We start from the raw sequence: 27,113 nt of genomic DNA on the forward strand, positions 1-27,113 counted from the left end.
ACCGCTTAACAATTACCGTGAAAAAGGAACCTCAGAGACAATGAGTGAATTAGTGAGTTTGAGGTTAGCTTAACAATTACCATGAAAAAATAACCTCAGAAAAATCAGTGAATTTGTGAATTTGAGGATAGGCGGTTCGAAGACACCAAGACCGACATTTTCCAAATAAGTTCCCAGGTGGTATTTAGGTCCTCCACCAGCGTAATGCTTTAGTCCCTGTCCTTCCCTGACACCTTACTGTAGTAAATACTGTAAAGCTGCGTAAGCACAGAGTATCGTAAGGTTCAGTGTAGTAAAGTAAGAAGTGTAATGCCAACTGACCCGTACCTTTCGAATGCTCCCAACTATTTCTTCCCGTATCAAATCTACGTGTCCCAACACGTAGATCATGTTATACTAGGTTATAGTAGAACAGACCTGTGTTATGGAGCGAATCTTCCCTAGTTCTTCCACTGTGTCCTATCCAAACTGTGCAGTGAAAACCAGAGTTATAGCAGAAATGAGGTCTTTGTAGAAAGAAACGTTTGGCCCGACGTTATTCCGAACGATAGGACTGAAAGGAAGCTCCCTATTCAACCCTCTTCGACGGACTTATGGTTTAGAATTCGTTTCTCTCCCTCACCCTCTCACTTGTTGAAACCAGTCCGCAGCCTTGCACATTCCAAACTCTTAGTGAGTGGAAAGCTGTAAGCGAGATTGCCACACCTTTACTAGATGTGCCCTATCTCTTAAAGAGTCTCAAGATCTAGAGAACCCATAGGATCTTAGAAGATCTGAGGGGTCAGAAGGATCGTCTGGGCTCTACCTCTGTCTCCAGTCCTTCTATCTGTCTGGGATAGTTCAGATAAGAGTTTGGGAAACTCCAAGATGGGGGGACCCTAAGCCATTTTGAGCTGTCTGCCCTAGAAGACGGAGGGTACTATGGATTGTTGCTTCACATTCTTTGGGTTTGTATCCCCCACCACCCTCCTAAACGTACACCAGCAACCTCCTACCTGCCGTCTTCTGCAAGCATCTGATGGATGAGAGAAAGAGGAGAGGGAATGTGTCTACTGATGTTTGTTCAGTGTGTGGGGTGCCCTGGACCAAAATAGTTTTAATGCACTGAACTACCTTCAAGTGAATTCTTTCCTAGACCCTCAGGGGAGATCAGGTGACTTTTGAGCTTGTTTCCGGTTTGTTGATTCTATCCTTTAGACTGAGTTTGAGGTTCCATAATAAGTAGGATCCCTGACCACTCAGGGCTGACTTAGTTCCCTGAAGCCACTCTGGCTCTTGGGAAAGCTACTCTTCCCACTGCCACCAGTCACTTGGGCTCCATCTCCAGCTGCGAGGATTTACCATGGGATAGTTCTAGTACGATCTGGGCCCTCGGCCAGTTTCAGAGCTCAGCAGTGTCCACAGCCTGAAGCTCTGAACCTTGGGGTGGGTCTGGGATCAACTAAAGTCACATTGGAACTCCTGGTTTGGATTGGGATTGGTCCAAGAGAAATCTCCCTTGTCTGGAGGGGGGTACGTGCCGGGGGTTCTGCACTGGGCAAGGGGGTCCCTTAAATGAACTTCTCTGGTTTCCTGACCACCTGGCTGGGAGTGGGATTGGGTAGCTGAAAGACAGAGAGAAAAAGCTGAAACTTTAGGGGGAAGGGTGGTCTTGGTGGGAGCCATCTTCTCCAGCGTGCAACAAGCCCTCGGTGCAATCCAAGCTAAGAAGCAATCAATCAATCAATCAATCAATCAATCAAGTAGTGCTATAGCCTGCCAGCCTAGGTTTGGCCCTGCTCAACCAAGGGAGTGGCCGGTAGATTCATCCTTGACCTGGCTAATTTGGGAGTCCTGATATCCTTCCAATTGGTCGGTCAGTTTCAGATCTCCCGTGTGGGTGCCTCAAACCAGCGACCCACCCTGAGGCTCCGGACCCTAAGAGCAACTTAAGGAGCAGGAAGTCGAGGGTCTCTGGGATGGCCCTGGTCCCGATCTGAGTTCCAGGCTTGGGATCCCCTTTGATGAGCCTAGTCCGAGCTGAACTAGGTTGATGGTGCCATATTTAAGGAGTAAGGTTCTCTTAATGCTCATTGCCATGAAAAGTGGTGGGCGATTGCAGGGTCTCTGGGGACAGCCCATGTCACTCCTTTCCAATAGTTACAAGTGGTCCAGTGGTGTTACAGGAATAGCTCAATTGCATCTCAACTGTCCTACTCTACTCTGCTCTACTGCTGGATTTTCCCCTCCGCTTTTTCTTCCTTGCCAAATTCCTGCAACTTCTTTGGGTTCATTTAGGTGAAAATTTCAATTCTGAGTAATTAGGACATGACTAGCATCCATGGACAAGAGTGGGAACCCTATGTGGGACAGGGTCTGCGTCCAACTAGATTAACTCGTATCTATCCCAGTACTTAGAACAGTGCTTGGCCCAGAGTAAGCCCTTTACAAGTACCATTATTATTATTGTTATTACGAGTTTTAGGAGTGTGTGAGAGGTGATTTTACCCACTGTGAATAAAGTTATCAGGTTAATTTTGCTTTCTGTTCGCAGTCCGTAGGTATCCTCTTATAGGGTGTGCGGGGACTTAGAAGAAGATGACCAAAGCCAGTCTGTATAAATTGCAACAGGGGGAAAGTTTATGGAGATACACCAGAAGATAAAAACAGAATACACCTTTCGGTTTCTACAGAAGATACCTTCTCCAGTAGAGTAAAAAGAGAAAAAAAACCAAAGACACCAACAATAGATTTTGAGTTGCAAGACACCAAACAACTGTTTGACAGTGTTAAAACTACGTCTTCAGTTTGGTTAGGTAGGGCCTTCTCATCCATGTTCCAAGCCAGCTTCCTCAGCTCCACTCTGAGGTGGGTACCAAGACTCCAGGTGATCAGGCACGAGAGGAAGTGACTTTTCTATCTGACAGTTCCTTACTGGCTATTTTTCTGGTTCAAAGACGTCCTAAAAGAAACAGTGAAATTATAACTGATGTTAGCAAACCGAACTCACAGAGATGCAAACTCCGATGCGGCGTCTGTCCCCCTGAAGTCTCCCGCCTAGCTGTAAACGGGGAAAATTCCTGCGTTTCAATTTTTGAAGAGGTAAATTTCATCCCTGGACCTCTTTCATCCTCAAGTCACATCTTAGAGATCTTACTTCATTCTTAGATTCCCCCAAAATTAGGTTGCGTTTAACTTTAAAAATAGCTTAGAGTTCTTTCGAGGAAGCAGAGTTAAATGACTGCATGAAAACGTCAACAGCAGTTGAAGGCTTCGCGCACAGTAAATGCTCATTAAATGCATCAACCGGTGGCATTTATCGAGCGTTTACTGTGTGCAGAGCACTGTTTTGTGCTGGGGAGAGTACAGTACCTCAAAGTAGGTAGGCACATTCCCGATCCACAAGCAGCTCACAGTCTAGAGGGGGAGATTACAGTCTTATTATTGAATGAATAAACCAGCAAGCCCCCAGTCATAGTATACGTGGTAGAGAAGGAGGAGACTTCCGGGAATGATGGCAGCTTTGTCAGACTTGGCAAATACTCTGAACTCCTCAAGATCAATCCAATAAACCACTAACTCAAGAAGGGCCCAGTTCAGACCTCAGAGATGGTGGCTGGGTGCCATCGCTTGGCACTCTGAAAAATATTATAGAATCCACATATTTCTAGGTGAACCAAACATGGACTTCCCTGTTATTCCCCAAGGAAGGAGGAGATGCTGGTAAAAACATTATGTCATATTGTTCTTTAGGAGGTCGAGTCCTTTGACAGGAATATTCTACTTATATTTATTTTATGTTTATTCTATTTATAAATATAAATATAAAAATGCCCCCCCAGACAGTAAAATAATTGTGGGCAGAGAATGTGCCTATCAACTGTTATCTTGTACTCTCCCAAACGCCTAGAGCCGTATTCTGCAGACAGTAAGCACTCAAATACCCTCGATTGATTAATTGATCGATTCGGTCTCTTTTCCACTTTAAGTTTAAGCTTCTTGTGGGCAGGGACAATCACTCTTTCTTTCCGTTGGATCTTCCCAATGCTTAGTTCAGGATATTTCAGACAGGTCGAAATACTGATGCGGCCCACAGAAATTGGTTCTCTCCCATGAGGCAACGTTCACTCTTGTTAGCTCACCGCCTCAGGTTAGTTTTGTCCAGTGCAGATTTAAGCCCCAAATGGAGTTTTCCAGTTAAAAGATACCACTCAGAAACGCTGCTGCCTTAGCAGACCATATTGCTGCTTGGCTGCCCAACTCCCAGTAAGATGACCAGGCACCAGGCCTCTCCTGAGCAGGGCGCCGATTAAGTAGCTGAAGGAGAAAAAGTGTCCATCAAACGGGACCTTCCTAAGGTTTGGGAGCAAGAGGAACAGAGACTAATACACTGAAAACGAATCATTAGGTTCTGGGTTTCCTCACCTCGGAGTCCTTCTAGGTGCCGGATCCTTTCCAGGCTGAAGTTCTTTGGTTCTCTTCTTCTCATCTCCTGGGTTTAGGGAAGCTTGGAAGCTTTATTGTTAAAACAAATAAACACAAGACTCAGGGTGACGTCATGAGAACGGGGAGAGCAAGTTGGTTGTGAATCCAAACACCCTCATCGTCTCTGAACTCCAGCCTCTAAAATCTCTTACTTTTTCCCTTATTTCTCTGAAATCATGTGGCTTTTCATTCTCACCCAGGGCCCGGCCCAAATATTTAGTAAGGAGACCAGCACCAGGCCAAAGAGCAGCTGAATTCTCATCCTTTGGCATTCATTCTAGAAATGGCCTCTCAGCCTGGCCTGTGGAGTCAGAGCACGAAGGAAGGCTCAAACTTTTAGGTCTTACAGCCTAGATTTGAAGACAAGTGGCTTGGAATTAGTTCTTGACTTGTAAATGAATTACTCCAAACCCAGTCCAGCATTATTTGCTCCCTTTGACGCTTCGAAGCATAAACACTGAATTGTAAATGGCCCCAGTTGAAGCTGGGACACGTTGATAAGGCAGCCGTGGTCCCCGAGTGGGTTGATGTTGCTCTAGGAAGGCAAATGGGTTTAGAGGCTGGCACTTGGTCCAAATGTTACGAATCCCGGCACTCCCCCGAAGGCCTTATTATGCCCTTCTCTCTGCCAGGCTCCTTTCTTTACCATGAGGTGGAATCCACACCCTGAAACTCCGCGGGTGAGAGTCGTCGACCTGAGAAGGCGGGTTTAAAGTCAATTAGTTCATGGGTTTAGTTCGTGCCAACTCCTTTCACACGAGTCTGAGGAAGAATTTCACACACGATAATGAAAAAGTCAGTTGTGTAAAACGCACGCACACACACACACACATACACACACCCTCTCTCCATCTTGGCCAATCTCTCCTTGAATTTTAAAAGGTTGCAGGCCCTTGATGGTCTTCCAGCCACACCTACACTTAGAGATAAAGTTTCCTGCCAGTAACACCACCTTCAAACCTTCAGGACCACACCCTATGCCAGGAAGAGGTAGAGAGATTCAAACGGATTGTTTTCTCCCCTCAGTGTCTGAGAAAAGAGACCTTTTCGGAGGTTAAATTTCCATGAAACGATATTGCTGATATTTCAGATTGGCACTGGCTTTGCTCAATGCATGAATTTTGTAGCACCCTATTCAATTCTTTCGGTTTTTTTTCAAGGTAGCTAAACTATGTAAACTAAGAAATTCTTCTAAGCAGCAGCAGCACTGTGGGCGAATAATAATAAAAATTGTGGTATTTGTTAAGCGCTTACTGTGTGCCAAGCACTGTACTAAGCGCTGGTGTGGATACAAGCACACCAAGATACTAAAAATCTTTGCCTGTGGTGCTAAGGTAGTGCTCTATTTTAGCGGTATTTTTTAAGTACTTACTACGTGCCAGGCACTGTACTAAATGCTGGGGTGGGCAAATCGGGTTGGACCCAGTCCCTACCCCCATTTAACAGATGAGGTAACTGAGGCGTAGAAAAGGGAAATGACTTGCCACAAGTCACATAGCAGACAAGTGGTGGAGCTGCAATGAGAACGGTCTGGTTCTGGGACGGCAAATGAAACTGCTGCAGACGTTCGGGGTTTTGTGTTGCCAACGGGAATGGACCAAACCAAAGGGTTGGCTGGATTCCGAGACTTTAGGGGCCACCTTACCCTGAGGGTTCAGAGTCCACATTTGTGACCTAATAGAAAAAACACAGGCCTGGGAGTCAAAGGACCTGGGTTCTACTCCCAGCTCCGCCACTTGCCTGCTGTGTGACCTTGGGCACGACATTGACTTTGTGCCTCAGTTCCCTCATCTGCAAAATGGGGATTCAATACCTGTCCTCCCTCCTACTTAGACTGTGAGCACCACGAGGGACGTGATTATTATCTTTAGATCTGCCCCGGCAGTAACTACAATACTTGTCACATAATAAGCGCTTAAATAATGCAATTGTTATTTCTCCAACAGAGAATAATCTCCAGAAGGTTTTGGAGTGAGAAAAGGGACCTTGGCTGGATTTTTCTACCTACCTTCCCTCTCTATCCAGGAGCTGGCGGTAAGTCTCGATCTCACTCTCCAAGCGGATCTTGATGTCCAGGAGTTGTTCATATTCCGCGTTCTGGCACTCGGTTTCTTCCCGAATCTGTTGCACTTGGGTTTCCAGGCTGCCGACGAGCACTTGTATTTGGGAGAGTTGTGCACAGAAGTTCCCTTCAGTCTCTGCCAGGCTGGACTCGAGCGATTGTTTCTGACGGGGGGGAAAAGAAATCATGTGATCAGAAAACACACCGAAATGGTAACTACGAAGCATGAGTGGGATCAGATATAATGATAATGTAATAATGTTGGTATTCGTTAAGCGCTTACTAGGTGCCGAGCACCGTTCTAAGCGCTGGGGTAGATACAGGGTGATCAGGTAATCAGGTCGTCCCACGTGAGGCTCACAGTTAACCCCCATTGTGCAGATGAGGTAACTGAGGCACAGAGAAGTGAAGCGACTCGCCCACAGTCACACAGCTGACAAGTGGCAGAGCCGGGAGTCGAACCCATGACCTCTGACTCCGAAGCCCAGGCTCTTTCCACTGAGCCACGCTGCTTCCCATATCATTATGGAGAAAGCCGCTGTACCACTGCATGGTTCAGGAAGGGTAGGCTAAAGGACACCACAGAAAAGTAGAAGCAGCATGGCCTAATGGAAAGATCGCAGGCCAGTCAGAAGGATCTGGGTTCTAATTCAGCTTCTGCCAATTGCTTACTGTGTGACCTGGGCAAGTCACTTCTCTGTGCCTCAGTTTCCTCATCTGTAAAGTGAGGATGCCTGTCCTGCTTAGACTGGGAGCCCCATGTGGGACCGGAATTGTGTCTGACCTAATTAACTTGTACTTACCCCAGTGTTTAGGACAGTGTTTGACACGTGATAACTGCTTAACAATTACCGCAAATAAAAAAAGAAAACGTTTTGCACTGAAGGGCAAAACCCTGACACCTTGACACCGTTCTCAGCTCTGCAGTTCTGCTTCATGACTCTGTCACCATCTGAATTTTCACTTGGCTGCAGAATTCCACCGAGACACTTTTCCCTTTCTCTCACGTATAGTTTTCGGTCCGAACATTTCAGGACCCCTTTCCGTCTTTCCTGTGATGAAAGCAGTGCCCCGTTGCCGAGTCACCTTGAACAGAGATGCATTTCACATCCCCCGAGACCTTGCTGAAGGAAACTCTTTGTCCATTCAGAAATCTGCAGTCTACCCTGAAACACTACCCTTCATTAAGAGAAGCAGCGTGGCCTGGGGGAAAAAGCACAGGCCCGGGAGTCAGACATCCTGGGTTCTAATCCCGCCTCCGCCACCTGCCTGTTGGGTGACTTTGGGCAAGTCACCTAACTTCTCTGTGCCTCAGTTTCCTCATCTGTAAAACGGAGCTGAAATCCTACTCCCTCCTACTTAGACCGTCAGCTCCGTGAGAGACCGGGACTTTTCCGCCCTGATTATTTTCTATCTACCCCAGAGCTCAGTACAGTGCTTGGCACGTAGTAGGTGCTTTAACGACGATGACAATAACGACAGCGACCCTCTGACCCACTTTGAGAAGGAACCGACGTCTTACCAGAGGTATCTGGGACTTGAGCTCGAGCTCCAGGGTCTGAAGAGTGCGTCTCAGTTCGGCCATCTCACTCTTGTTGGTGCTCGTCTCTTCGACACTCGTGGAGATCTGCACGCTCAGTTCTTCGCTCTGGGGCGGCAGAGGGGAAGGAGAGTGCATCGGTGACTGTGGGTCATCCCCAGGTTCCCCAGCCTCGTCGGGCCCGTCGCCGGGGGAGGGGAATCACGGTTTACCCGCTCGGTGAAGCGGGCTTCGGCCTCTTGGCGATTCTGCTCGGCGAGGGATTCGTACTGCTCTCGCATCCTGTTCAGCAGCAGGGTCAGGTCGATTCCCGGGGCCGCGTCGATTTCCACGCTGACGTCCCCCGGCGCGGTCTTGGAATCGCTCTTGATTTCCTGGCCCCGAGAAAAAGGAAACCTCAGAGACTGATACCTGAGGTCATTCTTCTCCATGCCCACCTGATGCCCGATCGACGCAAAGGGAAAAGAGATTCAAGAGCCTAAGAGTAGCTTGGCCTGGTGGAAAGACAATAGGCCTGGGAGTCAGAGGATCTAATAATAATAATACTTATTATGGCATTTGTTAAGCACTTACTCTATACCAGATACTGAACTAAGCGCTGGGGTGGAAACAAGCAAATCCGGTTGGACACAGTCCCCCGTCAGGTTGTCCCGCGTGGGGCCCACGGTCTCAATCCCCATTTTCCAGATGAAGTCACTGAGGCACAGAGAAGTGAGGACTTGCCCAGGATCACACAGCAGACAAGTGGCGGACCCAGGATTGGAACCCGTGACCTTCTGACTCCCAGGCCCGTGCTCTATCCTACACCGCTGAGACACTTTTCCTTTTCTCTCACGTATAGACTGAAAACGAATCCCGGCTCCACCGTGTGCCCGCCGTATGACTTCGGGGAAGTTACTTAATTTTCTGTGCCTCAGTTCCCTCATCTGCAAAATAAGGATGAAATACCTGTCCTCCCTCCTACTCAGACTGTGAGCCTCATGGGGCCAGGGAGTGGATTTGACCTGATTACCTTCTATCTATCCCAGCGCTTAGGACAGGGCTTGGCACAGAGTAAGTGCTTAACAAATACCCCAGTTACTGTTAGAAGTAATATGGTTCTCTGCACCGAAGAGGTGTTGGTTCAGCATCTTCTGGAGGACGACAACATGGCCTAGTGGATAGAACACAATCCACCGTCAGCCGCCCCCTCTAGACTGTCAGCCCGTTACGAGCAGGGAACGTATCTGCTAATTCTGTCGTATTGAAATTCTCCCAAGCCCTTAGAACGGTGCTCTGCGCCAAGTACATGCTCAATAAATACAATGGATTGATTGATAGATTGATGTGACCGAACAGATCCGAGCTTAGCCTGGCGAGGGTCGGGGACCCGGTCTACTGCCCACCTGGATACTCTTTCCCACAAGGTAGTACAGCGCTCTGCACACAGTAACTGCTTCATAAATACTATTAGCATCACTCCAAGTTCTCATCCAGGAAAAGACACTTTCTCTCCCAGTGAAAATGAGGTAAATAAATGGCGGTATCTGTTGAGCGCTTACTATCTGCAAAGCGCTGTTCTAAGCGCTGGGGGATACAAGGTGATCAGGTTGTCCCGCGCAGGGCTCACAGTCTTCATCCCCATTTTACAGATGAGGGAACTGGGGCACGGAGAAGTTAAGTGACTTGCCCAAAGTCACCCAGCTGGCAAGCGGCGGAGCCGGGATTAGAACCCACGACCTCCGACTCCCAAGCCCGGGCTCTTGCCGCTAAGCCCCGCTGCTTCTCTATCTGTTTCTTGGGAAAAGGTCATTTTGCGCCGTGAGCTCCGGAGAGCTGTGGCCTAAAGGAAGGAAGGCAGGTAAGAGAGTGCGGGCACTCGGGTTTGACTCCCGGTTCCTCAACTGGCCTTCCGTGGGACCTTGGGCGAGTCACTCTCTGGCCTCGGTTCCCTCATCTGTAAAATGGGGATGAGATGGGGAGCTCCGGTGGGACAGACCCGGGTCTGATCTGGGGGCTCAGGACGTAGTTAGCGTTGACTAAAGGCGTCATTGTAGATAAGTCAGCAGATGGGAGACGGCCCCCGACAGGCAGTACCTCCTCGTGGTTCTTCTTGAGGTAGGCCAGCTCCTCCGTGAGGCTTTCCGTCCGCAGGTCCAGGTCAGTCTTGGTCAGGGTCAACTCCTCCAGGACCCTGCGTAGGCCGGCGATATCCACCTCCACGCTCTGGACAAGGGCGGCTTCGCTCTCGAACCTGCACAGACCCCGGGGAAGAGGACGAATCGGATTTGGGACTCCGGTCACATCTGAGATGTTGGAAAGGTTGAGGCTGGATAGAGTTCCCCCCCCAGATCGCTAGGAATGTTGGGAAGGCTCATAATAATAGGATTTGTTAAGCAACTACTATGTGCCAAGGACTGTTCTAAGCCCTGGGCATTTTAACTGAGTGGAGCAGGTAATAATAATAATAATAATAATGATGATGTTGGTATTTAAGCGCTTACTACGTGCAGAGCGCTGTTCTGAGCGCTGGGGTAGACACAGGGGAACCGGGTTGTCCCACGTGGGGCTCGCAGCCCCATTTTACGGATGAGGGAACTGAGGCACCGAGAAGTGAAGCGACTCGCCCACAGTCACGCAGCTGCCAAGTGGCCGAGCCGGGATTCGAACCCATGACCTCCGACTCCAAAGCCCGGGCTCTTTCCACTGAGCCGCGCTGCTTCTCAGTAGGTTTGATTAAGACCGTACCCAGCTTTGGGAGTCACCCGAGCTGCTTAAAATAACGCGGATAACTCTTCAGTAAACTTCTAAAAGCTATTTAGTGCGAGTTCATTTTTTTTTTTTAATTTTAATGGTATTTGTTAAGCGCTTACGATGTGCCAAGCACCGTTCTAGGTGCTGGGGTAGATACGAGGTTAAGCCGGTTGGACACCGTCCCTGTCCCATACGGGGCTCGTGGTCGTACTCCTCATTTTACAGACGAGGTAACTGAGGCACAGAGAACTGAAGTGACTTGCCCAGGGTCACACAGCACACAAGTGGTGGAAATTCCCAGGCCTGGGCTCTAACCACTAGGCCATGCTGCTCAGATTTGCCTGTGAGTTTTGGAATCACCGTTTGCCTGGGGCCCGCTGTCTTCCCAGTCCCCTGGGCTGTAAGAAGTGGGCGGGGAGCCTATCTACCAACTCTTCTATATCGTTCATAATAATGTTGGTATTCGTTAAGCGCTCACTATGTGCCGAGCACTGTTCTAAGCGCTGGGGTAGACACAGGGGAATCGGGTTGGCCCACGTGGGGCTCCCGGTCTTAATCCCCATTTTCCAGATGAGGTGACTGAGGCACCGAGAAGTGAAGCGACTCGCCCAAAGTCACACAGCCGCCGAGTGGCCGAGCCGGGGTCCGAACCCACGACCTCCGACTCCAAAGCCCGTGCTCTTTCCACCGAGCCACGCTGCTTCCCACTGCTGAGTATCGTTCTCTCCCAAGCGCTTAATAATTGTGGTGTTGGTCAAACACTCACTTTGTGCCAAGCACCGTACTAAGCGCGGGGTGGGTTCCAGCGAATCGGGTCGGGCGCAGTCCCCGTCTTGCGTGGGGTTCACGGTCTTAATCCCCATTTTACAGATGAGGTAACTGAGGCACAGTGAAGTGACTTGCCCAAGGCCAGACAAGTGGCGGAGCCAAGATTAGAACCCATGACCTTGTGACTCCCGGGCCCGTGCTCTCTCCACTACGCCATGATGCTTCCCGGTGCTTAGTACAGTGCTCTTCACAAACAGTAAGTACTCGATCAACCCCACTGAATGATGGATTGATCCCTAGGTTGTAGTGGCGTGAAATTTGGGCCAGGCTGTTCTTTTTCAGCTTACTTCAGTCTGAAGTCATCAGCCGTCAGCCTGGCATTGTCGATCTGCAGCACGACAGTGGCGTGGTCTTGCGCGACTTGGGTGATCTAGAAACGAAGAGAAAGGCCCGAGGATGAGGCTCACGGAATCCTCCTGCCCCGGAAGCCGAGCGAATCCGGCCGGGGAATTTCAAACTTGCGCCAACCTTAATGATAATGGTATTTGGTAAGCGCTGTGGCGTCACCAGTCCCCGTCCCGTATGGGACCCTCAGTCTTAATTCCCATTTTTCAGATGAGGTAACTGGGGCATAGAGAAGTCGAGTGACTTGCCTAAGGTCACACAAGTGGCAGAGCTGGGATTAGAACCCATGGTCTTCTGAACGACGCTCTATCCGTTAGGCCGTGCTGCTTCACCGATGCCCAAGCTGACCAGAAAAGACCGAACTGACTCCTACTCAATCCCTTGGCTAAGTGCAGGAGCAACCTCTAAAGTTATTTTCAGTAAAAATTCTCCCTGAAACGTAAAAGCAAGCGGCAAACCTAATTTGCTCCTCTCCCAGACATCCGACGCCCCTTCGCCCCATTCCACTGAATGCAGATTGTCTGTCATAATAATAATAATAATAATAATAATAATAATGTTGGTATTTGTTAAGCGCTTACTATGTGCAGAGCACTGTTCTAAGCGCTGGGGGAGACACGGGGGAATCAGGTTGTCCCACATGGGGCTCACAGTCTTAATCCCCATTTTACAGATGAGGTAACTGAGGCCTAGAGAAGTTAAGTGACTTGCCCACAGTCACACAGCTGACAAGTGGCAGAGCTGGGATTCGAACTCATGACCTCTGACTCCAAAGCCCATGCTCTTTCCACTGAGCCACGCTCCCTTTTCGCCCCAACCAGAGTGGTTGGGCCACAAGTCTTCTCAATAATAATAACAATAATAATAATGATATTAAACATTGTGGTATTTGTTAGGCGCTTACTATGTGCCAGGCACCGTACTAAGCGCTGGTGTGGATACAAGCAAATTGGGTTGGACACAGTCTTGATCCCATAACTACTGACCTGAGTTTTAAGGCCTTCAATGACGCTGTAATACTTGCTGTAGTCCCGGGCCGGGGCGTTCACCGCTCCCTGTCCGAATTTTTCATACCATTCTTTGATTTTGGTTTCGAGCGCTTTGTTGGCTTGCCCCAGTTCATCCACCTTGTCCAGGTAGGAAGCCAGGCGGTCATTCAGATTCTGCATGGTGAGTTTTTCGCTCCCCGAGAGCAGTCCGCCGTCACCGTGACCGCCGACGCTCCCAGCAGTCCCACCGGACCCGTTTCCAGCACTCCCCCATCCGGAGCCGGCGCTCCAGCCTCCGCACGGGCTACTCAGGCCGCCCGACGCGCCCCCGCCGAAGCCGGAGCCTCCGATGCCGACGCCCAGACCGCCGGAGAGGCCGACGTACCCACTCTGGGGGCCGGAGTACTGCCGGGGCACACGGGAATAGGCCATCGTTTCGAACGAGTGCAGCGAGGCCTTCCGGACTGAGGACCGTGAACCGGGGGATCGGTTTTAGGGCTTTATATACACCCAGGAGTTTGACACGCCATCGTTGACATTCTTCTCTAACGGATGATGTTTTTTTCCTTTGGCGACATAACCTTTCTGCTCCACGTTTTGATGAATGACCTGGGTTAATAGCCCACCGCCACATTCCCTGGCACGTCCCTTCCCCAGGGCGGTGGCCCCAGGATGAGGGAAAGCAGGCGGCACGTCAAAGATCAGAGGGTCTGTGAAAGCTTTCGTCTTCCAGGCCGTTAATGATCACCTTTTGAGGTTGGGTAGGTCTCTCTGCCTGCCGCAATCAATCGATCAGTCAAGCGGGTGGTATTTATTGAACGCCTACGATGTGTTGCGCGCCTTGGGAGAGAACAGTACTGTAGAGTTGGTGGACACGGTTTCCTAGCACATTTCCTTTGCCCAGGTTTTGAGCTTGGAACATTTTCCCAGCCATCTATTAGCAAGCTCTTGACAGGTTAGGGTTTGTGCTCTTCTTCCCCTCATCTGAGGAGACAGGATGGGCTAGTGGAAAGTGCCTGGGGCCAAGGATCAGGGCGTCAGGAATTTTAGTTCCACTTGCCCGCTTTTTGATCTTAAGCAAGTCGCTTAACCTCGATTTCCACATCTATAAAATGGGGATGTGTCGACTGCTGAACACGGTGCCCTGCGCGCAGCCAGCACTCGGGAAATACCATCCACGATGGCATAAAATCCTTGTTCTTTCTCCCACTTTGTTAGCCCCGCTGGGAGAAAGACCTGAGTCCAATCTGATCGTCTTGTAATAATGATAATAACGATAAAATAATGTTGGCATTTGTTAAGCGCTTACGATGCGCCCGAGCACTGTTCTAAGCCCCGGGGTGGACGCAAGGGAATCAGGTCGTCCCACGTGGGGCTCCCAGTCTTAATCCCCATTTTACAGATGAGGTGACTGAGGCACCGTGAAGTGACTTGCCCACAGTCACCCAGCTGACAAGTGGCAGAGCCGGGATTCGAACCCATGATCTCCGCCTCCGAAGCCCGTGCTCTTTCCGCCGAGCCGCACCGCTTCTGTGTTTCCCCTCTCGGGGTCACGCCTGGAGAGTTACCTGTACTCCACCAATCTCGAGGGAGGGACAGTCAAGCTGAGGCCTACCCGGTCCCTTCGTTGCTTGGACAGTGGCTAGCGAGAGGACGGCAATCTGCTACGAGCCCAAACTCACCTTCGCCGGGCCGGAGGGACATGGGAGAGAGTCGGGGGAGGACGCTCAAGTTTACTGCGCGGGAAGGAGGCCATGGTGAATCACCAGCAAACGTCCAATTGAACCGGCGAATATCTGCAAGCGCCGAGGACGGGGATGCTAGCTAGAGATGTCTGAAAGACGGGTGTTTTCCGTGCCGGGAATTGCGATGTTGAGATTTAATCAGGGGAGAAGAGTTGGGGTCCATTGCATCTGGGGAAAAAGGGCATTCCAGGCCGGGGGAGCAGCGAAAGTGAGCAGATCCCCCTGTAGCCTGTAAACTCCTTTTGGGCGAGGTCGAATCCATCGACTCCATCATATCGTGCTTTCCCAAGCGCTTGGTACAGAGCTCTGCACACAGTAGGAGCCCAATAAGTACCTGTGATTGATTGATTCACTGATCGACGGGCAGAAGGGGGAGAATCAAAAGCGAGGCGCTCCCTTTCAGCATGTTCACGGATGCCTTTCCCGACGCACTTCAGAGGCTTGGGAGGCGCGTCTCGGTACAGCGTGGGAAGCGGCGTAATAATAATAACGGTGGGGGGTTTTAGTGCTTGTTACGTGCGAAACACTGTTCTAAGTGCTGGGGATGATATAAGGTAATATAAGGTCGAACCCAGTCCCCGTTCCACAAAGGACTCACAATCTAAGGAGGAGGGGGAACGGGTTTTGAATCCCCATTTTCCAGATGAGCTGACTGAGGCACAGAGGAAGCCAAGCGACTTGCTCCAGGTCACCCATCAGGCACGTGGCAGAGCCAGCTTTAGAACCCAGGTCCTCCGACTCCCAGGCCTGTGGTCTTTCCACTAGGCCACGCTGCTCCTCATTTATGTTCTCACGACTAAAGCAGCGGCACGGCCTGGTGGAGAGAGCCTGGGCCTGAGAGTCAGAGGACCCGGTTCTAATCCCTGGTCTACCACTTGCCTTCTGCGTGACCTTGTATAAGTCACTTCACTTCTCTGCCTCAGTTGCCTCGTCTGGAAGATGGGGATTCGTTCATTCAATTCAGTCCGATTCATCGAGTGCCTACGGGGTGCAAAGCGCCGTTCCAAGCTCTTTGGAACAGAAAGGGCTATTCCCTGCCCCCAACAAGCTCACAGTCTAGAGGGGGACTGTGTCCGACCGGATCAGCTCTTACTCCGGTTCCTGGCACGTAGTAAGCGCTTTACAGATACCTTTAAAAAACGTTCTGGGGGAGGATGGAACAGGGCAGCAGAGGGGCCATCATCTCCTACTTCCAGCTGGGGAATCGGGGGAAGGAGGGGGTGGATGCGGCTTGTCTCTCCTCCGTGGCTCCCAGGAATGTGTTGTGCCCTCGGGGACTCCAGCCGAGCAAACAGGGATCACTGTGGCTACTCTGTCAAATTGTCCCCCAGCTTAAAATAATAAAAAACAAGATGTGAGTAAGTGGCGCCCAGCTACTTAATGGCCCCGGCATTCACAGCTGCACTTCCCACCCTAGCAACCGGGGATTGGAAATCGGCATTTCTTACTGCGAATCAGCTCGGCTTTGATTGCGATTCAGCCGGTTCCCCAGGAGAACTCCGGATTGGGCTAATGGAGCAAAGCCGTTCTCGGGTCTGACTCCCGATTGGCCCCAGGACTGTGTGCCAGGCACTGAACTAAGCACTGGGGTAGATGCAAGCTAATCAGGTTGGACACCGTCCCCGTCCCACGTGGGGCTCCCGGTCTTCATCCCCATTTTACGGATGAGGTCACGGAGACACAGAGAGGTGATTTGCCCAAGTTTACACTGCAGACAAGTAGTAGAGCCAGGACTAGAACCCAGGTCCTTCTGCCTCCCAGGTCTGTGCTCTATCCACTAGGCTACACTGCTTCTCTGCTCTTGGGTTGACCATTTGAGTTCCTGGCGACCTACCCTGGGTCCAGCAGGGAAGGTTCAGGGCTGAAGGCAAGAATAGGAATGCGTATCTGTTGTCTGTCTTCCAAAACGGCACGGACCGCCTCTATCTGTTGCCGACTTGTTCATCCCAAGCGCTTAGTACAGTGCTCTGCACATAGTAAGCGCTCAATAAATACTATTGAATGAATGAATGCTCTTACTGGCTTTTGAAAGAGCTGGTCAGAGCACATCCATCCGCCCTCAAAAACCTCTCATGGCTTCCCCTTCCTCTTCACGAAAAACTAAGGCTCCTGGTCACATACGTGGCGCGGTGGAAAGGGCCTGGGCTTCGGAGTCAGAGGTCGCGGGTTCGACTCCCGGCTCTGCCACTCGTCAGCTGTGTGACTGTGGGCGAGTCGCTTCGCTTCTCTGGGCCTCAGTTACCTCATCTGGAAAATGGGGATTCACTGTGAGCCTCACGTGGGACGACCCGATGACCCTGTATCTCCCCCAGCGCTTACAACAGTGCTCTGCACATCGTAAGCGCTTAACAAATACCAACACTATTATACTTCAACTGTCTCTACTATCTATTTTCTTCTCCCACTTCCCTCTACTGATTCGGTTTTTTTTTTAAGGTATTAAAGTGCTTACCGTATGCCAGGCCCTGTGCGAACCATCGGGTTAGATAAAAGCTAATCTGGTTGACACGGTCCGTGACCCAAATGGGGCTCAGGGTGGATTCTAAACCAATTGTCTGCTCTGTGACCAGGTCGAGTCACTTCACTTTTCTGTGCCTGAGCTGCTTCATCTGTAAAACGGGGATTAAGACTGTGAGTCCCTCGTGGGACTTGGACTGTGTCCAACCCCAGCACTTAGTATAGTACAGGGCCTCTAATATAGTAAGCACGGAACAGATACCATTAAAAAAAGTAGAAGGTTTTGGAGGTAGACTCGTTTCTCATGCCTTCAAAGATAGGAAATTCCACCGGAGGCTTCAGACGATACCAAGGATCCGAGCCAATGGCAGCCTTTTTTATGACCTGATGTTCTTAGCTTTGGGGGGCAAACATTTGGTGTGCTGGGAGGACACGATCTCAGGTGTGCGTAAGAAAGACCAAAGGCAAGCGAGAAAGGAAAAATGGATGAAGGTAAAGGATTGTAGGTCAGGTAGGGGAGAATGGATGGGGAGAGGAAAGAAGATACCAAGAGGAATCCAGAGGAGTTTAAATTTTGCTCAGGATAAAGAAAGAAGCCAGTACAGAGACCAAAGACAGAGATGTCACTGGCAGGGAACCGTGGAAGAAAAGTGTGGGTGTCATAATCATTTTCATCACCATTTTCACCTCCGAGCGTTTATTAGCCCAGTTCTGGGTTGGGCATGCTAAGAATGGGATTCAAAAGCCAACAGCCTCTGTCCTCGGGGAGTTTAGATGATAGATAACGCCGACGAGACAGGCATAAGAGACAGGACAGATACCTAATATGCCATCGGTTTTTAAACAACAGTTTAATAAAAAAAAAAATAGAGTTTTGTTTGGTTCTCGGACAGAGGAAGAGATGGTCCTCGTTGGGTCTGTGGGGAGGCCAAAGAGGAGAGTGTGGAGGGGGCTTGGGGCAGAGGAGCGGGTAACAGGAAGGGATAGGAAGTGATTCTGGGGTGGTTGAGTTAGCAGCAGAATTCCTCAGACTAGAAAATTTCTATGTTCTTGCTTTGTGGTCCAGCTGCTGGTCTTACCCAAGGTCACAGAGCAGGCAAGTGGCAGAGCCGGGGCAAGAACGCAGGTCCTTCCTACTCCCAGGCCTGTGCTCTATCTACTAGGCCAACGCTGCTTCTCGCGGTACAAATCCCAGTGCACGGATGATGGCGAAGAGTGAGGAAGTAGGTGAGGCGAGGGCTTAGTCAGAGGGCTTAGACCAGGAAGGCCGAAGCTGTGGAAAACCCAGCAGACGCGGCAGAGAGCGAGCGATGTATCTTAACTGGGTGGGCCTCCCACAGGGAATCCTCCAGCCTAAGCTTTCGACCATCTGTGAGCCCCAAGTGGGACAGGAATCGTATCCAAACCGATTATCTTCTATCTACCCCAGCGCTTAGTTCAGTGACTGGTACATGGTAAGCGCTTATCACCCCACCCTCAGCCCTGCAGGACTTCTGTACATATCTGTATAATTTATTTTAATATCTCCCCCCCGCCCCCAGGCTACTAGGTCTATCTCCTCGAGGGCAGGAAACTCTGTTATACTCTCCCAAGCGCTTAGTACAGCACTCTGCACCCAGTAAGTGCCGAATAAATGCTATTGATTGATTGATCGGTCAACTTGGAACGCGATCAATGCGCACAGCCCCCTGCCTGTCTGCCCAGCTGGGTCCCGGGCCGGGTTAGAGCCAGTGCTTCCAGGAAAAGGAATCTGGTTTTTTTCTCCCTACCCCGGGCTCAGCTTTACCCCGGGACCCCGAGCCGAAGACCTTCCCCTGGCTGCGGAATAAGTAACGCGCTCCTTGGCCGTAACGATCTTCCTCCTTCGATTAAAACCGTATCACCTCCATCGCTACACAGACGGGTTCCCGGGCCTCGAAGCATCAATCAGATTTTCATTCCACACAAGCAGGTTCTACCTGTCAAATGACTGCCCCGGCTTTCAGCTAGGGCGGCTCTCCGCTTCAGCCTGAGGCCCGCGGCTTGGCTGGGGAATGGGGTGACTGAAACCGGCTTATACTGGTGATGCTAATTAAGCACCAAGGTCTCCGTGCGCCTCGTCGGGGTGCTGAACTCCCCAGAGATTTGCAGTTAGGCCTGACTGCATTACCATACCCCTCTGCTACACGCAGGAATAGAGGACGAGTCCCTTCCCTTTGGCTTACGGGACTGTTCGGTTCTGATTGTTTTGAGGAAAGCCCGGCTTGGAACCCTCTAGTGAAACCACTCTTCCAGATTGAAAGGCTTTTCCCTGCTGTCCATGCTGGGATTCATTTATTCAGTCAAACTGATGGAGAGCTTACTGTGTGCAGAGCACTGGACTGCACACTTGGGAGAGTCCAATATAGCAGTAAACAAGTAGGGCAGTTTTGGAAGCCACAGATAATCAAAGCCTGTTCCTTGCGGCAGGATTTGGGGGTTTGTGGGGTTGACATGGGTCTTCCCTAGTTTTTACCCCACGATAGCAGTGGGGAACTACGTTTAGGTGGGTGACAAGGGAGGAGGGCTGGGGCTCTCTTGCTTAGATTTCAAGCAAATTACTACGGCAGGTGGCGGTGCGATTCCGAGGAGAATCCCTGATATTTAACAGAAACAAATTCCTCAGTTCCTCCACCCCCCAAAACCCGAGTTTCCCCCATTAGATTATAAGCTCTTAGAAAGAGGGATCGTGTCTACTAACTCTGTTGTACCCTCCCAAGTGCTTAGTGCAATGCATTGCACAGAGTGAGCCCTCAATAAACTCTACTGATTCATTGCTCTGGGTCAGCAATCAGCCAGAAACCCAGTAACAGTTTTTTTAAATGACATTTCTGAAGTGCTTACTGTGTGCCAAGGATCGTTTTAAATGCTGGGTAGATAAAAGGAGCCCGGGCCCGGGAGTCAGAGGTCATGGGTTCGAATCTCGGCTCTGCCACTCGTCAGCTGTGTGACTGTGGGCAGGTCACTTCACTTCTCTGTTCCCTCATCTGTAAAATGGGGATGAAGACTGTGAGCCCCACTTGGGACAACCTGTGTCTGTATCTACCTGTACCCTGTATCCACCCCGGCGCTTAGAACAGTGCTCTGCACGTAGTAAGCGCTTAACAAAGGCATTATTATGATTAAGTTATCAGCTTGGATAAAAACGATAATAATAATTGCGGTATTTGTTAAGCGCTTACTACGTGTCAGGCGCTGTATTAAGCGCTGAGAAGGATACAAGATAATTAGGACCCACGTGGGGCTCGTAGTCTAAAAAGGGGTCTCACAGTTCCCTGGATCCAGGCCCCGGCGTGCATGGGGTCTCTCACGTTTTAGGCTCTCATTCTCTAGTCCGGAAGCTCGTTAGGGGCGGAGGGTGTGTCTGCCAATTCTGTTGGATTGCTCTATCCCAAGGTCACACCGGGAGAGTTTTCAGAACTCTACCAGCCTCGACTATAGGAGGGAGAGTCAAGGAGAGGCCCATCCATTCCATTCCTAGCTTGGTCAGTGGCCAGCGAGTGGCGGGCAACCTGCTGCGCGTCAAAACCCGCCCGTGCTGGCCGGCAGCGGCACGGGAGAGGGCCGAGAGTCAAGCTCACTGCGCGGAAGCGGGCCGGGGTAAACCGCTTCCGGGTTTTTACCAAGAAAACTCTATGGAAACACTACCAGAATTCATTCATTCAGTCAGTCATATTTCTTGAGCCCTTACTGCGTGCAGGGCACTGTACTAAGCGCTTGGGCAGTACAATTCAGCGACCAATAGAGACAATCCCTGCCCACGACGGGCTCAGGGTCTAGAATGATGGCAGATGGAGGTAGGGCCATCTGGGAGAGGTACGTCCGCGGCGTCGCTATGGGTCGGAGACGACTAGACGACGTAAGACAAGTCGAGGGCTTAGTACAGTGTTCTGAACGTCGTAAGCACTCACCAAATACCACCGATGGATTTACTGATAGTTACAGATGAGGTAACTGAGGCACAGAGACGTTAAGTGACTTGTCCAAGGTCAAACACCAGACAAGTGGCAGAGCCCCGATTAGAACCCGGGTCCTCCGACTCCCAGGCCCCGCTCTTTCTACTAGGCCACAGAGCATTCTCACTAGGCCCAAGGAGGAGTGGTTTTTTTTTCTTTTCTTGTGTTTTTGAGAAGCAGCGTGGCTCGGTGGAAAGAGCCCGGGCTTTGGAGTCAGATCTGGGTCATGGGTTCGTATCCCGACTCGGCCACTTGTCAGCTGTGTGACTCTGGGCAAGTCACTTAACTTCTCGGTGCCTCAGTTCCCTCATCTGTAAAATGGGGATGAAGCCCGTGAGCCCCACGGGGGACGACCTGATTCCCCTGTGTCTACAGAACAGTGCTCGGCACACTGTAGGCGCTTAACCAATACCAACATTATCGTTATTATTATTATTTCTGGACCACATTGCCGGTTGCTAAGAGAGCTCCTGCCTTTCTCAGGTTTCCCTTGCACTTCATGGATCGGTGGGAAGGCCGCCACAACCCCAACCCCACAGAAGGCCCCTGGGAGTTATTTTATATTTAGCAAGTGAGTGGGAGCCTTTCAAAGGTTTCTCACTTTCTGGTGAGTCACTAGAACTGCCTCTTGAGTAACATAATCCGTATCAATATTCCTTACGAAATCACCAGGTTAGGACTTGTATATTCCAGTTGGAAAGATAGCCTGACCTAGTTCTGGGCCCTGGGCCCTGTGGCTGTTTATTAAATGCAAGAAATGCATTTCTTTATCTTAAAGAAGCTGATTCCTTTGCGATTGTTTCAGTGCTGTATAGCAGGCTTTGCTGCTCATCAAGGGTCTCGAGATGCCAAGAGGGTAGATACAATTTCCCGTTAACTTGTGCAGATTTGGCACAGAAAATGGTACTCCCGGATGTTCCCAGGAGGCTCTCCCGGGGGTTGAAGATGCGGACCGTGAGAATTTGTTCCCCATCCTACATTTAGGAGCAGCTGGTTGACAGAACACACTCAGTGGGGAAACGAAAGAGCAGGAAACTTCAAACCACCCAGATTTAGGAAAGGGGCTTTAAATCCCCACCGGTATTTCCCCGAAGTAAGGAGGTGTTGTGTGATCTTGAGCAAGTCATTAACTTCTCTATTCTTCTGTTTCCTCATCTGGAAAATGGGGACTCAATAACCGTTCTCCCTCTTTACTTAGACTGTGAGTCTCACCAGGGACACGGACTGTGTCTGATTTGATTATCTTGGGTTTAGCCCCGTGGTCACACCGGTGCTCGGTACATAGTGGGCGTTTAAGAAATGCCACGATTGTTATTACTGTTATCGGGGGTTTCATTAGCAAAGGGGATCCTTTTGTCTCGGGATGTGTCGTCTTGGGATTCATCAGACAACCAAAGTGCCAGACCCTCTTGTCCCAGAAAGATCGCAGGTCCTTGGGCAAGAGGAGTACCCGTATTGGATTCCTGCTGGAGGTGTCCATCTTCCTCTTCTGATCCCCCGACACTGTAGTAGACGAGGACGGTCTCCCGACCTAAACCCGGCTGTTGTTTTGCTGCGGTGTTGGTTTTTTTTAAGGAATTCCTTAAGCACTTACCACGTGCCCCGAACTGTAGTAATCGCTCGAGTAGATACGAGCTAATCACGTTGGACACAAACCCCGTCCCGCGTCGGGCTCACAGTCTTAATCCCCATTTTACGGTTGAGGTAACCGAGGCCCAGAGAGGTGAAGCGACTTGTCCGAGGTCACAAAGCAGACAAGTGGCGGAGCCGGGATTAGAACCCAGGTCCTTCTGACTTCCAGGACCCTCCTCGATTCATCAGGCGACACTGCTGTGGTTGTCAGGAGAAGAATGAGGAGAGGTTAAGTCCAGGGCGGTGGAGGAGGGCTCCGGCTGGAAGTGGTCTGGGACCGACTGGGCGGGGGGCGGTGGGCAGAACGTGTCACCTGAGTGAGAAATTGGATGGGGCCTTCGGGACGGAGCTTCGGAGGACCGGTTTCCTCCTGCCTCCGCCCCTCCGCTGGGGCCGGTCAGAGCCGATTCACATCGGCTCGTCCGGGCAGTGGCGCGACCTCCGGTTCATCCTGGCTCGGGGGATCCGGGTTAGGAGGAGTTGCGCGTCCACGGTGCACTTTCAGCGCTCACGACTCCGTGACGCCGCTGGGCCCGGCCGGTCCCCCCGGGGGGACTGGGAGGGGAAAGGTGGGGGTTGGTGACATCGCCGACCAGAGTGTTCTGTGGTTGCTCCTCCCTGCGGGAAACACCTCGCCCTGGAGTGCGCCTCACCTTCTTCCTGGTTCGGGCTGGGCTGCACGTCTCCTTAGACCAGAGTTACGTAAAATGTGGCTCTTATGGGACCCCCCCCCCCCCCACCCATCTGGTTGGAACCACCGGTGGTGGTCCAACCCCATCCCGGCTCCATCACTTGTCTGTTGCGTGGCCTTGGGCAAGTCACTTCACTTCTCTGGGCCCGTTACCTCATCTGTAAAATTCATTCATTCATTCAGTCCTATTTATTGAGCGCTTATTGGGTGCGGAGCACTGTACTAACCGCTCGGGAGAGTACAGTACAATAAGGATTGAGACGACGGGGAGTCCCAAGTGGGACAGGGACTGTGCTGAACACGCTTACAGTGCTTAGTATAATGCCTGGCATAGAGTAGCTGCATAATAGATACCACAATTATTTTTATTATGTATCTGTTATTTGTTAAGCACTTACTCCGTCCCACACACTGTTCCAAGCGCTGGAGCTCAGCAGCTTCTAGGCTGCACCCCGCAAGTTCCCTCCCTCCTCCCCTCCTCTCAAGCGGACCCCTCCCCTGCCCTGGGAGTAGGAGGCCGAGCGTGGGAATAAAGGGATGGTGAAAAGGCTGGTCGGCGGGCAGAGGAAGCAGGACTCCTGGGGGTGAATTTGAGTTTGTGGGTGAGGATGGGGAGTGGCTCCCTTCCCTGGATGGAGATGTCGTGGGGGACCTTTGGCCCAGCTCATTAAAGACCACGATTCCTTATAGAACGAGAGATGAGAATGTGTCACACCACCTCTGTTTAATCGCTGCCGTCAAGTCTTTTTTTTTGAAAGATGTTAAATAGGTTAAGAATTTTAATTATACATTTCAGCACAAATTCTTGAGGCTTCCTGAGATGGAATACCTTGTCTAGTTAAAGTACCCTAAGTGTTCCCATAAAACACCCAATAATACGACTATAAAATGCAGTAAAATGTCCATCCCTTCCTCAGGGCGTCATCCCTAGAAACAATCTGGAATCATTCTTTCCTCAACCAAATGGGGCTAGTTTGGGATTCAGTGGGCTTCAGACGTTGAGCGGGGAATCACCCCGATCCATTTTTAAGATCCTCTGCCTTCTGATCCATGCCCCTCAGAGCTCATGATACTCCATTTGGATGAGAGGGCTTCAACCCAACATCAGGATGTTTTTCTCTTCCAGAGATCATCATGGGACCGAAATCCGAAGGCTCTGGGATATCGCTGGTGGATAATTGGCAGTTTCGTGGAACTAGCCTGGCAAATTTCACCAATATTCCCCCTGGACACGGCTCTAGGCTGTGAGAAGCAGCGAGGCCCCGTGGAGAGAGCTCAGGTCTTGGCGTCAAGAGACCTGGGTTCTAATCCCAGTTTGGCCATTGCTTACCCTGTTATCTTGGGCAAGTCACCTGACTTCTCTGTGCCTCAATTTTCTCATCCGTTCTGTCCCCCGCTTTGACTGAGAGCCCCATGTGGAGCAGGGACTGTGTACAATTTGATGATCCTACATCTAACCCAGGGTTTAGGGTAAGTGGCTAACAAACACCACAATTATTATTATTAGGCAAATGGACTGTCCCTTCACAGGGTCGAGAGAGACTTGATTAATGTCTGGAAGGGGAGGGAAGGGCGACTCCAGTCATTTGCAAAATTAAATCACTCAATTTCCTCGTTGCACCTTAGTGTCCTGCCCTTCAAAATAGGCCTAGCCCGATTTACTCCCACCCCTCTGTACTTGTCAGCTCTGTGACTGTGGGCAAGTCACTTCACTTCTCTGTGCCTCAGTTACCTCATCTGTAAAATGGGGATTAACTGTGAGCCTCACGTGGGACGACCTGATTACCCCGTATCTACCCCAGCGCTTAGAACAGTGCTTGGCACGTAGTGACAAATACCAACATTATTAGTACTTACAACCTAGGGATCCAGGCATTACTGTTTCGTACCTCAGCAAGATGCTCAAAACGAGGAAGAAGTAGTTAGGGTCTCTAAATCACCAGCTAAAATTCGGAGATTAAAAAGTTGACCCTCCATCTGGAAGAGAGCAAATTCATTTATTAAAAAGATCACTGAAGAAGACCCTGATTTAGAGAAGAGCGTGAAGCGATATTCAGAAGGAACTGGCCCGGCAAGTTGAATAAATTCTTCACTAAAATCGAAAAACCACTCATTTGGCAGCCTCCTGTAAAAGCTCTTAATCACACACTCCCCATTTAGTTTATGGGATATTATGCTTTGAATCACTTCAACAGAGATTAAACTACAGTGTAGTGAGGTTGTACATAAAAGTAGAAAGCACATAAAGACATTTCAGATTAGTTTTCCAGAAGTTTTGGAGTGGCTGTCCATCTCCGTGGGAAAATCTACTTTATAATTCAACCTTTTATTACACAGCCACATTTTCAAGGAACATAACTCATATGAATTGCGAGATACGCCTCTAGAGCACCGCATAAGTGCTTAGGGAGCAGGCAGCCAGACATGTAGAGAGACTCTGGGAAGACAAGGATATTCCTGGGTCTATAGGGGAAGCGTCGCGGCTCAGCGGAAAGAGCCCGGGCTTCGGAATCAGAGGTCACGGGTCCGACTCCCGGCTCTGCCACTTGTCAGCTGTGTGACCGTGGGCAAGTCACTTCACTTCTCTGGGCCTCAGTTACCTCATCTGTAAAATGGGGATTAACTGTGAGCCTCACGTGGGACAAGCTGATGCCCCTGTGTCTACCCCAGCGCTTAGAACAGTGCTCTGCACATAGTAAGCGCTCAAATACCAACATTATTATAGTGGGTTTGCTGAAAAAACTGAGCTCCGCATAGGTGAATCTGGCAGCGGGGTGGGGCGCTCCCTAATTTATGCATTCATTTATGCATCGTCTCTTTTAGGAGGAGAAATCTAATCAAACACAAACTGAGTCATCTAGAAGGTGAGTTACCAGTTCCCCTCCTACTTCACCGTATGCCGCGTTTGGGATGGCAACCGTGTCGGACCTGATTAGCTTGTATGTGCCTAAGCGTTCAGAACAGTGCTTGACACACGGTGAGCCCTCAACGAACACCGTAATTATTATTTTTCAGGCTGGGTGAATCACCAGCTGTCACCAGAAATAGAAGCTACTTAATTATTCAGCAGGCCGGGGGGTTTTGCTGAGAGCTTCTTTATTGGCATGGGATGGATAGATGTGTGTCTGACATGAGGAACCTGTACATTTCATGATGACAGAGTAATAACGACACGCAAATTCGTGAAGCGTTCCATATTTTTCCTTGATTCTATTTAGTTGCCATCGTTTTCACGAGATGTCCTTCCCCTCGACTCTATTTATTGCCATCGTTCTCGTCCGTCCGTCTCCCCCGATTAGACCGTAAGCCCGTCAGACGGCAGGGACTGTCTCTATCTGTTGCCCACTTGTTCATTCCAAGCGCTTAGTACAGTGCTCTGCACATAGTAAGCGCTCAATAAATACTATTGAATGAATGAATGTTGGTTTTTGTTAAGCGCTTACTCTGTGCCGAGCACTGTTCTAAGCGCTGGGGTAGGTACAGGGTGATCAGCTTGTCCCACGAGAGGCTCACAGTCTTCATCCCCATTTTACAGACGAGGTCACTGAGGCCCAGAGAAGTGAAGTGACTTGCCCACAGTCCCACAGCTGACAAGTGGCAGAGCTGGGGTTCGAACTCATGACTTCTGACTCCCAAGCCCGGGCTCTTTCCAC

At 50.3% G+C, this 27,113-nt stretch overlaps 1 protein-coding gene across 1 annotated transcript; it reads right to left on the bottom strand.

Moving 5' to 3' along the window:
• Window positions 1-6,468: 6,468 nt before the first annotated feature.
• LOC100091750 (keratin, type I cytoskeletal 10-like) lies at window positions 6,469-13,315 on the bottom strand. Its single transcript, XM_007664242.2, has 6 exons — window positions 12,959-13,315; window positions 11,915-11,997; window positions 10,143-10,299; window positions 8,279-8,440; window positions 8,049-8,174; window positions 6,469-6,690 (listed from the first exon to the last, which is right to left on the bottom strand). Exons 1-6 carry the CDS (start codon window positions 13,139-13,141, stop codon window positions 6,469-6,471), a joined length of 933 nt encoding a protein of 310 aa, XP_007662432.2. The 5' UTR covers window positions 13,142-13,315.
• Between the last annotated feature and the right edge of the window lie 13,798 nt (window positions 13,316-27,113).

This window comes from Ornithorhynchus anatinus, chromosome 11, assembly GCF_004115215.2.
Source record: "Ornithorhynchus anatinus isolate Pmale09 chromosome 11, mOrnAna1.pri.v4, whole genome shotgun sequence".
Lineage (NCBI taxonomy): Eukaryota > Metazoa > Chordata > Mammalia > Monotremata > Ornithorhynchidae > Ornithorhynchus > Ornithorhynchus anatinus.

Bases quoted from the DNA above. Each gene is read 5' to 3' on its own strand.
- LOC100091750 (XM_007664242.2), bottom strand. From the start codon at position 13,141: ATGCAGAATCTGAATGACCGCCTGGCTTCCTACCTGGACAAGGTGGAT. The intron at 10,300-11,914 runs GTAAGCTGAAAA...GGGTCTGTGCAG, and splicing joins GCTGATGACTTCAGACTGAA to GTTCGAGAGCGAAGCCGCCC. The intron at 8,175-8,278 runs GTAAACCGTGAT...CTGCCGCCCCAG, and splicing joins AAGCCCGCTTCACCGAGCGG to AGCGAAGAACTGAGCGTGCA.